The sequence below is a fragment of the Dermacentor andersoni genome, chromosome 2 (assembly GCF_023375885.2).
Source record: "Dermacentor andersoni chromosome 2, qqDerAnde1_hic_scaffold, whole genome shotgun sequence".
Classification (NCBI taxonomy): Eukaryota; Metazoa; Arthropoda; class Arachnida; order Ixodida; family Ixodidae; genus Dermacentor; species Dermacentor andersoni.
This window is the reverse complement of record NC_092815.1, coordinates 20,824,294-20,839,312: the sequence shown is the minus strand read 5'-3', so window position 1 is coordinate 20,839,312 and position 15,019 is coordinate 20,824,294. Positions and strand designations below refer to the sequence as shown.

Sequence of the window (15,019 nt, the reverse complement as noted above, 5' to 3'; positions counted from 1 at the left end):
GTTCTGAAATCTTTATTTCTGCAAATTATTCATCGGCACTTTTAGCTCTTTCTATGCGCTCCCCAGTAAGTCCAATGCACGCGTCCAAAGATGATGTCGAGAGATGACTTGTCTTATGTTATGCAGGGATGGTATAAATGTTGGGAGACGTGCATTTCATTTACTGGGGAGCATATAGAAACAGATAAAAGTGACGATGAACAATTTTCAGAAATGAAGATTTCAGAACATGAGTCTATCTTTATTGAACGCTTAACCCATATATTAGAAGAGTCGCGAATAAATTCTTACTTCGCGTCAACTCACGCGAGAACGTAAGCGCAAGAAAAGGTTAATCCATTTCAAAGCTAGTCCTATGTCTCTAGTTATTTTACACACTAATAAATTTTTCAGAAGATACCTTTATTAAAAGTGCCGCTGCAAGCAGATATGGCAGCCAAGAAAACAAGAAATAAATAGCAGCCATGAAAGCCAACAAAATTATTTACGGCTTGTTAATTCAGGTACCGCGTCAGGTAATGCCAAAATCAAATTTAGAGCGCGAAACCAAGCGTACAGCAGTGCACATAGCAGTATTGATTACAAAAACGGCGTGTGTCACGCCAGAGAGCCGGGCGAGGGCGCTCGTGTCGTGTGCGGCGTGCGATTCCGCCTTCACTTTTTAGAAGAAGGTCCAAACAGCCTTTGGTCATATTCGTATGCAAAACGGGTCTGTTGCGAGAACAGAACGAAACAAGCCCGAGGCGCCTGCATTAACGGCCGCTACGCCATCCGCTCCACTTGGTTCTTTCTATGCTTTCTTTCTTTTTTTCTTGTTTTTTTTTTTTTTCGAGACGTACTGCCTCGTCGAAGCGAAGTTTCGCGGTAAGCCGGCCATTTGTGGTCGAGGCCGAATGGCGTTTGTTTTTTTACACAACGTCGTCGGCCGCCAGAGTCTGCAGCTGGAAACAGTGGCTCCGGTGCTCGTCGGGAACCAGGCTGAATCCGGCGGTGCTGATGTCGACCGTGGCTTCTTCGCTCTCCGAATGAGCCGGCCACTCGATGGTAGACCCCGACGAACTATCGTTCACCAGAGGGAGGACTCTACAAAACACCAAAGTAGTAATACAAACACCACATTACGCTGTGTAGTTTAGAAACTAACTCGGCGTTTGTATACTGGCAAAAGGAATAATTTATTGTAGGGTGACAAAGCCCGAACTTCCCAATCTCAAGTTGCCTCATTCGCAAACCGTGGCAGTTACGAAGTCGTATTGGGACAGTAATTTTTGTGTACTCGCAGGTGTTTCTTCTTTTTTGTCTGCCTGACGAGTTACTACAGAAGTTTGCGGCTTCATATTTTTCTTTATTTGCCGTGACATATATTTTTTTTAATTATAGATTACTAAAGTTCATGTCGTCACAAGAAAAGTCAAAGTAGTAAGAAGTCTTCAACATCCATCTTGGAATTTCCCGTTGTCTTTTCCCATTAGATTTATTTTCCCCAAGAGTCCACTTAGGTAGGTCACATCTCAGCTTCTCACATCTCACATCTGAGGTCACCAGCAACACCCTAAAAAAAGGCAAACTATTTTACACTATCGCTCTTTCTTTCATGGATGTTATCCCCTCTCCCCCTTTCTCTCTCGTAATTAATGAGAATAACTGAGACAGATTCTGAAGAAGACAGGCTAAGGAGTACGTTGCGCGTGTTTATCCTTTTTGGCACGCAAAAAATGCGACCTCTGTAACATCTCTTCGACCCCGAACGCGTCAGCGCTACAGTAACGTAAATAGTTCCCAATGCAAATTTCTCAGTGATAAAACACAAAACAGAAATGCTAGAGCGAAGAGCACTTGAAATTTCGTGAACATAATAGGTAAAACGAATGAACCGTTCGCACTTCTTAGCCAATGACGAACTTGGCGGAATAGGTCATTCTGGCATCTCAATCTTCCAGATTCATAGGCCTTAATGTCCTAAGGCGACACTGTGGCAATGATCATGGACGCCGTATTGGAGAGCTCAGTACTTAATTCGACCACCTAGAGTTCTTTAACATGCACCCAAGTATAAGTACACTAGCGTTTTCCCCCATCGAAATGCGGCCGTCGCGACCGGTTATCTAATCTGCGACTTCGGGACAAGCAGCAACTCGTCATAGCCACTAGACCCCCGTGGTATGCATTGCCTCTTAATGTGAAAAATATGGTTATACTCCTCCAGTTAATAACTATAGTCTGCAGAACAATGCACAAGAATCAAAGAACGGCCAATAATCTTGTGCGTTTTGATCTAGCGGCCATCATCATTCTTACGCCTAGCAAAATTTCCACCAAGTCGTCTGTGTCATTGAGCGGTTTGACTGCACTGAATGACGTAGCCAAGGTTGCCATGCAGTTAAACGATCCATCACGCCCTCACTTGAGATGCTCACACTTCTAGACTTCCAAGTCTTCGTAGTGGCACTAGAAACGCTGCTATTCAATGAACGGCGGTGTCTTTATTGCAACACAAATTTGAAAGAAGATTCTAGGTTTAAAGTCAGTACTCCGAAAAGCAATTATCGTCTTGGAGAAATCCGACTATCCTGGTGAAGAAGAGAGAGACAAAAGGGAAAGAAGGACAAGGAGGTTTGCCAGTGTATATAGCGGCTGGCTACCCTGTGCTGGGGAAAGGGGTAAAGGGAATAAAAGGAGAAGGAAGAGAGTAAAAAAACAAGAAATATGCACACAGTAACGCGATGTTACGCGCAACAATAGTCAAAGGCGTTCGCACAATTCACATGTCCTTAAGAACTTGAGCAAAGCCCTTAAGGCCTTGAGTGCCGAAACCCGTCTGGACCAGTGTCCTAGAACTAGAATAATGACTCATTCACTGAGGCATTATTTGTCGCACCGGTCGGAAAAAATAAATGGCAACATTGGTACTCGCTCAGTCAAATGACAACTACATGACAAAATATGAGTGAAATATTGTTGGTGTTCTTTAGATAAGCTATTTCGACGCTACTTAGACCAACGAAAGATGCCTCCATATAGCATCTCAGCACTTCGCCTTGGTGATGCGAAATACTTTACTGAAAACCTTACCGAGAGCACACGTTCACCGGGCCATAGCCATTTAGCTACGCCAAGGCATATAACTGATAAATATATGTTAAAAGCTGTGCATTAGTTCATTCGGTCTTGACATTTTTAAAATTTTTTTGCTGTCCCTAGCTTGCTCCTGTTATAATATTTAGCTTCGTACACTCTTTGGAGTTACTCATAAGGGTACACTACCCATTTCTTTTATGTCGTATTCACTTTCTTTTGCTGTACGTTACGTGAATCATACGCCACTCTTGCTTATGTTGCACAAGAACGTTATCAAGAGTGGTGTACAGTAACGATGCCGTTTCTCATGCTTGAGAGGCTGGCTCACCCGAACTTTGCGAAATTGCTCCAAGCTCGAATGAAGTCGCGGCTGAGGCTTTTTTCGGCATCCGTGGCGCCTTGCTCCCGCAAGGGTAGGCCGAACACAAGGTCCACGTCTTCGTACCGAATCATAGTTTCGGCAGTGCCGTACGATGGCCGCTGGTTCATTCGAAACGTGTACACCTGCGCAGGTGGGCTTGATTAGAATTCTCTGAGAGCCTCACAAATAGTTCCACGTTAGTGTGGCACAAAAAAAAATATTGATATTGTTCTTGAGATATACAGTAATCAGGTGAATATCAGTCATATGTCTGTAAAACACATACCTCATCGCTTACAAGGGATATACTGCAACAACAGCGTTATAAATAAAGACAGTGTCAAGGTTAGTAACTAGCCCATATTCAGCATTGTTCCGTGTTGAGCTTGATCGTTCGAAATTATCTGGAAATTAAGTAGTACGTGGATGCGGACTACAAGACAGGAAGGACAAGCGCAGAGCTGTCTGTGTCCTTGCATTTATTTTGTTGTCCGCATCCTTTCGGCACCTCAGTTCTAGAAAAAAAAATATAAAGCTCAGCTTGTCAAGAACTGTCGCCTTCAGCTCTGGCAAAAATCATTCATAAAGTGAGCTAAGATCTTCATAATACGGCTACACTAAAGTGAACATGCAGACAACCATCGCTTGTGCCAATCTCACAAGATGACGCTGCGCTTGACTCATATGGCAGTCAGTAGTCAATATTATCTCGCTTCCCTGTTGGACTTCGCCGCAAAATATGTTTTTTTAATCATTTATTTCAGTTCATTTTTGGTCTCCCTAATGTATAATTTCATTTCTGCGGCATCAATCACCTCATATGGGTAAATTTAGTGTCACATTGAGTGAGTGACACTCGACGTCGGTGTCATTTGGAATTCGTCATATGTGACTGGCTAGAGCTTTTGCATTCGGCCTATATCTGAATACGGCTGCTCTGACCTGTGCCACAACCCGCCGTCTCGTGCTTGGTACAACCGGACCTCTGCAGCCACTAACGAGAAAGCAGTATAGAAAAACGTCAGCGAACGCCGATAAAGGAGCGCCACTCTCAGCCAGCATCCAAACCTACCCTTCACGACCAGAGAAAGAGGCACGATACTGCGGAGCTGAACCCTAAGCAGCACGAGAAACCGCGTCGAGCACGGTTTTACGAACCAAGAGCGAGAAGCGAATGGTGGTTTGTCTTTTTAGCGCCTCCACCGAGCGCATACTTTCGCTCAGCGGTCACGTCCAGTGCGAGCGCTGCGCGGAAGTGCACAGACAAAGCTTTAAAAAAAAAAAGGAAACTGTGGTGGTTTTTCTTCTATTTTTCCGATCTCCTTTTCGAGGAAACCACAGCTAACGCGTCTTTGGTGCTGGCTACTGCTGTGCATATCTATCTTTTCTGTCTCTTCCTTTCTTTATCTGCGCCCCACACGAGGGTATCCTGGCCTTATTACGAAAGCCTCTCGGGCATTAGCTACATTTGTCTGGCTGGCTGCCACAGGTGTAGATTGGCTAGTACTGTGTCGTGCTATTACAATGCGCTGCGGGATAGTTACGGTTGTCGGCAGATGTACGGTAAGTAACCGAGCGAGGTCCCTTTCTCTCATATTACAATATAATCTACCAAATTTTCTTATCAGATGCTATTGCATTCGATAACCACATTATTGAAGGAAATGACAGGTCGTCATAGCACGCTTCTGAACTAGTGATAGTTGGCTCATGACAGAGGCAAACACTCTGAAACACCTGCCTAAGATATTTATCCAAATCTGTATTGAGCAGTTCTAGATGGTGTTTAAAAGAAAAATGCTGTTACAGGTTTACTATGTTACGTTCAATTGTATGGATGGTTAAAGGTGTAAGAATCGTCACAGTTCCAAAATTTGGAGGACGCTTAAGCTTCGCCTTTAAGAGTGAAACGCGACAGCACTCAAATATCCCCGTCTGCTTCTCATGCTTCCCTGCAACTGCAGCTCATGCAGCCGTAATGGCGGCGAACGCTATGCACGAAGGCGAGCGGGCGAGTATTTTGGTAGAAACGCGGCCTCTGGCGCGAGCCGCAGATTCGCGGAGGCGAGCGCCATCTGGATGGCATTGTTGCAAGGAACCAAGCGCAGCGCGCCGCTCTATGAATGGTAGAAACGCTGGAAATGGGGTTTATGTTTTAGAATTACGGTTTCTCGTATATTCAAATTATAATCCGATGCTATCATGGCTGCATGTTGTGTTTAGATTGTACGTTACATTTTTACTGACGCATCTTACTTTGAGGAATTCAATCACTTCAGTAACGCCTATGCGCCACGCGACGGGCCTGCGTGGCTGGGGTGTGGAACCATTATTCGCCGAACGACGTCCGACGCAAGGCGCCGACACCGGATTTTAGGCGACACGGGCCCTTAACGCGTTTATATTTGCAGGTAGTATAAACCTTGACGAAGTGTCTGTCACCACTTCTGTGATCCTAAAAGCAATGACTTTATTTTTAATATTAAATTAAAAGCTGTTATTCCTTTTTTAAAGGATGAAATCTTCGCTGTTCCACTAACTGTAATGGAGTAAATGTCGAAATATCAACAACGATTATGGATAAACTATATCTACTACATTAATTTATTCAAAAAGCTTTAACAAAAGGTTTGCTTTGCCACTGAGTGAACTAGATTGAGGCAGAGCGCGCTTTACAAGAGAAAGGGATGTGGCGTTAGCGTCTCTGTCATGGACATTCATGGTACTGCCTCTTTGGGGGCTCCACTGTCGTACCTCTTAATCGCTATCTGTGTGCGTGCGTGTGTGTGTTTGTGTGTCTGTGTGTGTGCGTGATAATTAGCGCTCGCTGCGCGATTTACCTGGTTGTCGGATCCCCTGCTCAAGTAGTGTGCCAGGTAAATGGTAGGACACACATAAAGTAGGTCGCCCAGCAGGTGAGAGACTACGTTCTGTGTCTCGTCCCACGTCAACCCTGAAACGAAAAGGTTCCGAACATCACTCAAGGAGCGCATCCTTTCACAACTTCGAACATTGTGCTCAGATTTATTTAGCGAGTGGTAAGCTGTTACTTCAAGTAGAAAAGAGAGCTAAAAAGACGCGGACTAAAAGAAGAACATGTACGATGGATGTAGCGCCTGTCCATCGTACATGTTCTTTTAGACCGCGTCTTTGCAGCGCTGTTTTTTTTTTTTCTTCAAGTCTGTTACACCAACTCGCCCACACCAAGCTTCTGTAGGCTGTTAACCCCAATTCGGGGACAATACTGCGTCTCGGTAATATTGCACCAGTCGACTGATATCGACTGGATTGGTGTCATTTATTACACGATATTTCATTATTTTTCTCCTTCTCCTTTCAAACCTTTGTTTAATTGTTTCTTCTTTTTTTTTACCTACACAGTAGCTACAATTTATTTTCTGGTTGCACTGTCCGCACGGCTGCACGATCTGAGAACCTAGTTTATCTGTCGAGCTGTGACGTCCACGTAATGGTACGCGCCTAAATTTGACCATAGCATTTGTCTTTTAGTTGCAGATTAACCAAGCTCACATTTTTGAGGGGACAAAAGATGGCAGACACAAGACGAGCGTAGTTAGAGGAAGGCAGACAAGCGCCTTGCTTCTTTTCTTCCGTCCAAGGTGTGCGCTTGTTGAAACGTGGATGTATGAGCCAGCTAGCCCAGAACTACGTTCTATTATTCGACATTTGTCTTTTATATGGGGTGAAATGCCGTACTTGTCCTGAACGAGTTTCATATTAAGTGTGTCGCCATTCAATACATGACAGTTCTTAATAGTTCACCATCATTGCCCACTGGGCACATGTAAAATTGTAAATAAACTAAAGAAAATGTACAGAACATAATTTATATAAATGACATTCTGTAGCTTTCTAGCCCTAGGCAATTACTGAAGTCTTTAAGAGGCACGGCTACTCACAGTTCCATATGACTCCTAGGAAGCGAATTTCAGATTTCTATATCTATGTCACACTTCGCAATGATGCTAATGATCTGTATGAGCATGTGCGTGAAATGTCGTGAATATGCGCTAGGTTCCATTCAAGAAACAAAATAGCTGTAATTACAGAGCGCGAACTGTTTTTTGCTTCGTGTTTGTTCAAGACTGCGCCATTAAGCATTATATCCTTCTAAATCAGCTAATGGGCCCGGCAACAAATTATCTTAACCTATAAGAACATTTTAAGGTATTGTGAAAAACCAACCTTCCTTGATCATTAAAATAAATGCATGTGGCATTCCAGTGAAGCATGCCTGAACTACCGCTCACGCAGAACCTTACTGTAATATTACAAAAACTTTCGTTATGCCTACATCAACTCCAACGTCCCTCTTTTCAGTTGCAGCCAGTAGGTTGCTTAGAGTAAGTTGCGCACCAGAAAAAGTATTTGAAAAAAACATAAATTCCAGATGGAGTAGAGCTGCACGCGCACTAGCAAATTGTGTATCTTGTGGGAATATTGCAGCGGCGCCATGTGCGCAACATACACATACACGCTTGGATGCGGTAGCACGAGGTCACATTTTATACGCGTCTTATCTCCAACTCTGCCACGCTGGAGCGGGCTTGGTGCGCTTAGGTTGTCATTGGAATGCGCAGCGAGAACGGCGTTCACAGGCCGCGACAAGCCTTTGCGCTTCTGGCAGACGTAAGAAATTTGGGTCAGTTGATGCTGGTTCATTCTTGGAACGGTAACCTCCCTTTTTTTCTTATTTTTTTTTTTTTTGGGGGGGGGGAGCACTTGTTGACGTTACTTCGGGGAAGTACTCGTGACAGACGCGGAGAAATGCTGCGCAGTTCTAATGGCTGTTCACGCGCACGCACACTGTCGAGGGCGCTGGGCGAAACGCGAGGGCAACGCTGCCCTCTCGAACAGCTTTTTCCCACTATCCTTACTTTTTTTCTGCATTGCCTGCTTTCCGGTCGTGGGGCGACCACGATAGAGAACCGAGTGCTGCTTGTGCCACGTTGGGTCAACAGCGCGACGCGTGAACGTGCTAACGCCAGAGCGTTGCGGCTGAGGCTCGCTAGCTTTGAGCCGAGGAAAGAAAAAAAGAAACGAAATGACGTCCGACGATGGGCTTATGGCTTTGGAAATGAGTCAGGTCAGTAATATGGCAGTTGGCTATCGCTTCTTAAGTGAAAAAGTGTCATTGTGTTCCAGAATAAGCAAGGCTGTGTCGCAAAAATTCTATATTTTAAGCAGTGAGAACACGTATCTTGTTTTACTTAAACAAGTACAGTCGGGAGTAAAACTACCACTATTCTACCACTGCCGTGCAACGTGGAATTGTCTCAATGCAATACCTTTGTCGAAGAGGCGCATGTATGCACACGATTTCAGCCTGCGTGCTTAGGCTGCGTCGAAAAAAGAAAGAAAGAAACAAAAAACGATTCGCGACATATATTGTATCCGAGCTTTTGTTCACCACAGTATACATAGTAAACCGCGTTGTATGGGCATACCGTGTACAGTAAAATTTTACAGTATATTGTACAGTGTCTCAACCTCACCACTTGTGCGCTATTCAAGTAAGCAGAGAGCGCACGTTCGCCCCGACATTCAGCAACTGTGCGCTCATCCACAGACTTTCCCGCCTGTAGAGCTGAAGCCGAAGTGTCGACGAGAACTTCAGCCGCAAGTAATGAAAGCTGCGAAGCCCGACGACGAGGAATGAAATCCGGCTCGCGGCAGCCACTTTTCGATGGCGATGAAATGCAAAAGCGCCCGTGTACCCTGCGTTGCGTGCACGTTAAAGAACCCTACGTAGTCTAAGACGTGCCTCATAATCACATCTTGGTTTTGACGAGTGAAACCACAGCATTTAGTTTTAATGAATCAACGGAACCAGCCCCGCGAAGACCATGGGTCACGCGGTCGCCCCTCATCGCACAACAATCACTGAGCAGGAACATCTTCTGATGTGTAAAAGAATACGCATTGTGTGCGCTTTTGCTTGTCAATCTCATCATCATCATCATCAGCTTGGTTATGCCAACTGCAGGGCAAAGGCCTCTCCCATACTTCTCCAACTACCCCTGTCAAGTACTAATTGTAGTCATGTTGTCCCTGCAAACTTCTTAATCTCATCCGCCCACCTAACTTTCTGCCGCCCTCTGCTACGCTTTCCTTCCCTTGGAACCCATTCCGTAACTCTTAATGACCATCGGTTATCTTCCCTCCTCATTACGTGTCCTGCCCATGCCCATTTCTTTTTCTTGATTTCAACTAAGATATCATTAACTCGCGTTTGTTCCCTCACCCAATCTGCTCTTTTCTAATCCCTTAACGTTATACCAATCATTCTTCTTTCCATAGCTCGTTGCGTCGTCCTCAATTTAAGTAGAACCCTTTTCGTAAGCCTCCAGGTTTCTGCCCCGTACGTGAGTACTGGTAAGACACAGCTGTTATAAACTTTTCTCTTGAGGGATAATGGTAACCTGCTGTTCATGATCTCAGAATGCCTGCCAAACACACCCCAGCCCATTCTTATTCTTCTGATTATTTCAGTCTCATGATCCGGATCCGCAGTCACTACCTGTCCTAAGTAGATGTATTCCCTTACCACTTCCAGTGCCTCACTACCAATTGTAAACTCCTGTTCCCTTTCGAGACTGTTAAACATTACTTTAGTTTTCTGCAGATTAATTTTTAGACCCACCCTTCGGCTTTGCCTCTTCAGGTCAGTGAGCATGCATTGCAGTTGGTCCCCTGAGTTACTAAGCAAGGCAATATCATCAGCAAATCGCAAATTACTTAGGTATTCTCCATTAACTCTTATCCCCAATTCTTCCCAATCCAGATCTCTGAATACCTCCTGTAAACACGCTGTGAATAGCATCGGAGAGATCGTATCTCCCTGCCTGACGCCTTTCTTTATTGGGATTTTGTTGCTTTCTTTATGGAGGACTACGGTGGCTGTGGAGCCGCTATAGATATCTTTCAGTATTTTTACATACGGCTCGTCTACACCCTGATTACGCGATGCCTCCATGACTGCTGAGGTTTCGACTGAATCAAACGCTTTCTCGTATTCAATGAAAGCTATATATAAGGGTTGGCTTCAACACTAAGGTCCTCTTCCTGAGTTAAAGCCGAATACCTGTTCTGTAGCTTGATCTGGAATTCCTCTATTTTCCCTCTTACCGCTAACTCATTGATCGACTTCTTATGCACCAGTTGCTTCCGTTCCCTCCTCAGGTCTAGGCTAATTCGAGTTCTTACCATCCTATGGTCACTGCAGCGCACCTTGCTGAGCACGTCCACATCTTGTATGATGCCAGGGTTAGCGCAGAGTATGAAGTCTATTTCATTTCTAGTCTCGCCGTTCGGGCTCCTCCACGTCCACTTTCGGCTATCTCGCTTGCGGAAGAAGGTATTCATTATCCGCATATTATTCTGTTCCGCAAGCTCTACTAATAACTCTCCCCTGCTATTCCTAGTGCCTATGCCATATTCCCCCACTGCCTTGTCTCCAGCCTGTTTCTTGCCTACCTTGGCATTGAAGTCACCTATCAGTATACTGTATTTTGTTTTGACTTTACCCAACGCCGATTCCACGTCTTCATAGAAGCTTTCGACTTCCTGGTCGTCATGACTGGATGTAGTGGCGTAGACCTGTACAACCTTCATTTTGTACCTCTTATTAAGTTTCACAACAAGACCTGCCACTCTCTCGTTAATGCTATAGAATTCCTGTATGTTACCAGCTATGTTCTTATTAATCAGGAATCCGACTCCTAGTTCTAGTCTCTCCGCTAAGCCCCGGTAGCACAGGACGTGCCCGCTTTTTAGCACTGTATATGCTTATTTTGGCCTCCTAACTTCACTGAGCCCTATTATATCCCATTTACTACCCTCTAATTCCTCCAATAGCACTGCTAGACTCGCCTCACTAGATAACGTTCTGGCGTTAAACGTTGCCAGGTTCATATTCCAATGGCGGCCTTTCCGGAGCCAGGGATTCTTAGCGCCCTCTGCAGTGTCGCAGGTCTGACCGCTGCCGCGGTCAGTTGCTTCGCAGCTGCTGGGGACTGAAGGCCGGGGTTTGATTGTTGCGTTCATATAGGAGGTTGTGGCCAAGTGCTGCACCAGGGTGGCCAATCCTGCTCTGGTGAGGGAGTGCGTTACCGGTTCTGGTCACCGGAATCAGGCCACACTCCAGGCCTGTTTTATGCAATTTTATCAACACGCGGATTTTCTTTTAATCCGGTGGAAAATTGCGTGGCACCGGGATTCGAACCACGGACCTCTTGCACGCGAGGCGGGTGTTCTACCTATACGCCACCGCTGCCTTTTTTTTTTCGCTTTCAATCTCACCATGAAGCAAAACTAAGGAGCAGAGAACAACGCCGCAATATTTCACAGTGCTTTTCTGGCACGCTAGGAGGCAGCAAACTAAAGAATAAAAAAAACATGACCACTTAATCATTTTAATGATGTTACTACTAAATGCGATAATAAACTTTTTTTTAATTTTTCTCGAGGTGATGCATCTCAGACAAATTCAATCCATTCTTTCCACGCCCGTCCAATGTTTATATATTGAATACTACACTTTGTTTGCACTTATCTTTTTTTTTGTGTCTGTGTGCAGCTGCCTTTTCTTTTTTCTTTACATTGAACTCGGCTCAACTTTTTTTAGTGTAGAATCCAACCAAGAAACATGTCGACAGTATTTCTGTTCAGGAACGGCTTTGAAATTTTAAGTGAATAGAACTGTTTTGCTGACTTTCTTAAATCGCATTATTCTGAGCAAGAACCCCCCCCCCCCTCTCAAAAAAAAAAAATAGAGAGGAAATGAAGCGGGATATTCAGGGTGGCTTACGACATTCTTACGACATGCCAAGTATAGAAGGTTGAAAGCGATCGTCACAGAATAATGTAGCCATGTGTATTTCATATATCATAAAAAGATTTATTCCAGAAGAATTCGCTTTTAAATGCTCACAGCATTTTCCTTCCAATACAACGGCTTCTTACAATATAAATGCCCGTAGGTTCCTCTGAATGAATTTTCGAATTTATTATATTTTATGTAACCAAGATTTATTTATGCTGTCGTCTTCTAAATGTAAGAATACCTTTTTGTAACGTCAACCATAGTTATTTTTTACTAATGAAACGCTGAATGATGCTATTCCGGGAACTTTTCTTAATCTTGCTTCAACCTATCTTGGTGATCTAAAACAAATTGTATCTGTTGGGAAGGTTAGGAGCCAAAAGCATCGCATCGCTGATCAAAACTGATCTTCAGTTTTGGCGGTGCTCCTGGTGTGTAGTTTTTGTAGTTGGCGCCAAATCGTAGCCTCGAATATAGCACGGTGGTACACTATGTTCAGGTTGTACAACCTGTCAACTTTTTTTATGTGCATATTACTCACTATGCTGTGTTCTGTTGCTTAGTAAACTCTGAAGCGGCGATTGTTTTCTCTGCCATGGAAATGACAGTAACTACGCGGATTTGTCTGTTCATGCTTATAGCTTCAAACGTTCTTCTGACACTATACATAACGCTTTATATTTCCAAATTTCTAAGCACTCGTAGTTTTCTAAGCACGGCGAGCCAATTAATCTCTGCCCACATGCGCAATCATTGCAAATTTTTGCCCTTATAACTCAATATTTCATTGAAAATATGTAATTTGCCAAGTAACAAAGCTGTCTGAAGCCACAAGGACGAAGTTTAGGCAAATCCACGCACTACGCGTCATAGTCATCCTGACTTAACCGCCACGCTTGCAGCTTCCGCAGACGATGTCACCAGAGTTCCTTTTTATCATTTTTGTAGGAATTTTTGTATAATTTTTGCTGAAGACTTACTTGACTTTGGCATACTTGTTTTCTGTAGTTTCCTTTTGCGATTGTTGAAAAATGCGTTTCTGTTCCTCTCCTCAATTTTGCCGGCGCCCTGGTTGACCACTATTTTAAACACAGCTGGCTGCCTGATAAATTGCTGCTGGCGATTAGAGTTATGCTGCCAGCAGTGCATTTTTCATCACCATTTTGCCAGGCTATGACCCGGCTTCAATGAGGCTCGTGACGCGCCATTAATTTAGATGAAGGCGCCAATAGCGTCAGTTTTCTGATTCTGTATTACTGATTGGAAATACACAGATTTGTCAGCTTCTCATTTTTCGCTTGAGCAACGTTATAAATTCTTATTTAGGCTATTTGAAGTTAATTCATCATCGCAACTTTGTTGTGTGGCAATGATTATTCCCCCTTTTAGCACCTAACTTCTGCATCGTATACCGCGTTCAGAATATAACAAAAAGAATATAAAAAATTCACCTATAATGAGTGTTGCTGCCCCAATGTCATCTGAATTTTGGACACTCACGAAGTACGTGGTTTACTCCTTTCTTCATTAAAAAAACGCAGCTCATCGAAAGAAACGTCCTACGACTCGCGCTGTCTCACTTATTTCTGGATAGTTGTTTTCTGAAGGACATAGTATAGCGGCATTGGACACAGGCCACAAGAAGACTCAAAAAGTAACCGAACAACGCTTCAGTCAGAACCAAAGACGACGGACGTCTTCACTTCGTCCTGTCTGGAGCCCTGTTCGATTACCTTATAAGAATGCACCAATCAGCCCAGTTCAGAACACTCTTTGCAGAGACACAGAAAGTAGGTCACAGGCGCCTGTGACGTGTGCATGAGCATACTTGATTGTGGTGGCGTCGTTGCGCTACATTTTTGCTAGCGTGAATCGCGGCTGAAAAATAAGGAAATAATAAAGAATCGGCAGTGTGTTTTGCCAATGAATGGCTGCCTAATCGCATAAAAAGTTTGCAACCACCCATAATTCTCGCGGTTTTCTTCTAGTAATGTTAATAGTAAGCTTTGGGTGACACGACGCGCATAGCATGGCGTGGATGTTCGGAGTGGTTTACCGGTGGCAGCACCTGCGCTGTCATTGAGGTAGACACGCAGCAACGCTTTGGCCTCGTCGTGCACACCATACTTTGCCAGCTCCTGGGGCAGGAATTCGTGCAGCGCAGATTCCGGAGAAAGCCCCACGGGCAGGGTTTCGTTGAAGGCACTGAACGCCTGGTGGCCCTCGTCCGCCACGTTGCCCATGAGCACCTGGAAGTCGGTACGATAGAAGCTGAAGCCGCTTCCATTGGATTTGCAAAAGACAGTGCCGAGGACTAGGCGGTCGATGATCTCGTGCAGCGCGAATGGTCCCAAATTATTTCCGTTCAGTTACATCGCACACAGGAGCAAGCTGCGCGGCACTTCAGAGGCTTCAATCTAATGGCTACACTAAGCGACACATTGAGGTTAAACATCTTAAATCTCTTAAAGATGTTCTTTTTACTGCGAAATGTAAATGTATAGGAAACATTAAAAATATATGCTAAAGCGGGTAACATTTCGTAAACACAGAGCGCATGTTCAAGTATCAAAAACGAAATAACTACAAGCATACCAAATCTTGAGAACTGCAGTCTTGCGTGCTCTGCGCCCACGACGTATGCTTAACAGAGAGCGTCTTTCCCACCAAAAAGGGTCTCTGCTGTAGACGCAAAGAGACTCCACATCGCGGTTCTCAAGGTAAGCGCAGTCACA

At 44.4% G+C, this 15,019-nt stretch overlaps 1 protein-coding gene across 1 annotated transcript in view; it reads right to left on the bottom strand.

The window, feature by feature from the left end:
* Positions 1-251: 251 nt before the first annotated feature.
* Positions 252-15,019, bottom strand: part of LOC126542768 (cholinesterase-like) — a 33,974-nt gene continuing 19,206 nt past the window's right edge. The window contains exons 6-10 of the mRNA XM_072286113.1: positions 14,952-15,019; positions 14,341-14,564; positions 6,280-6,392; positions 3,407-3,582; positions 252-1,083 (exon numbers count right to left, since the gene is read on the bottom strand). The exon at positions 14,952-15,019 is cut by the window's right edge and continues 243 nt beyond it. Coding sequence (XP_072142214.1) covers positions 909-1,083; positions 3,407-3,582; positions 6,280-6,392; positions 14,341-14,564; positions 14,952-15,019 — 756 coding nt within the window. The 3' untranslated portion in view covers positions 252-908. The remainder of the gene's footprint in view (positions 1,084-3,406; positions 3,583-6,279; positions 6,393-14,340; positions 14,565-14,951) is intronic.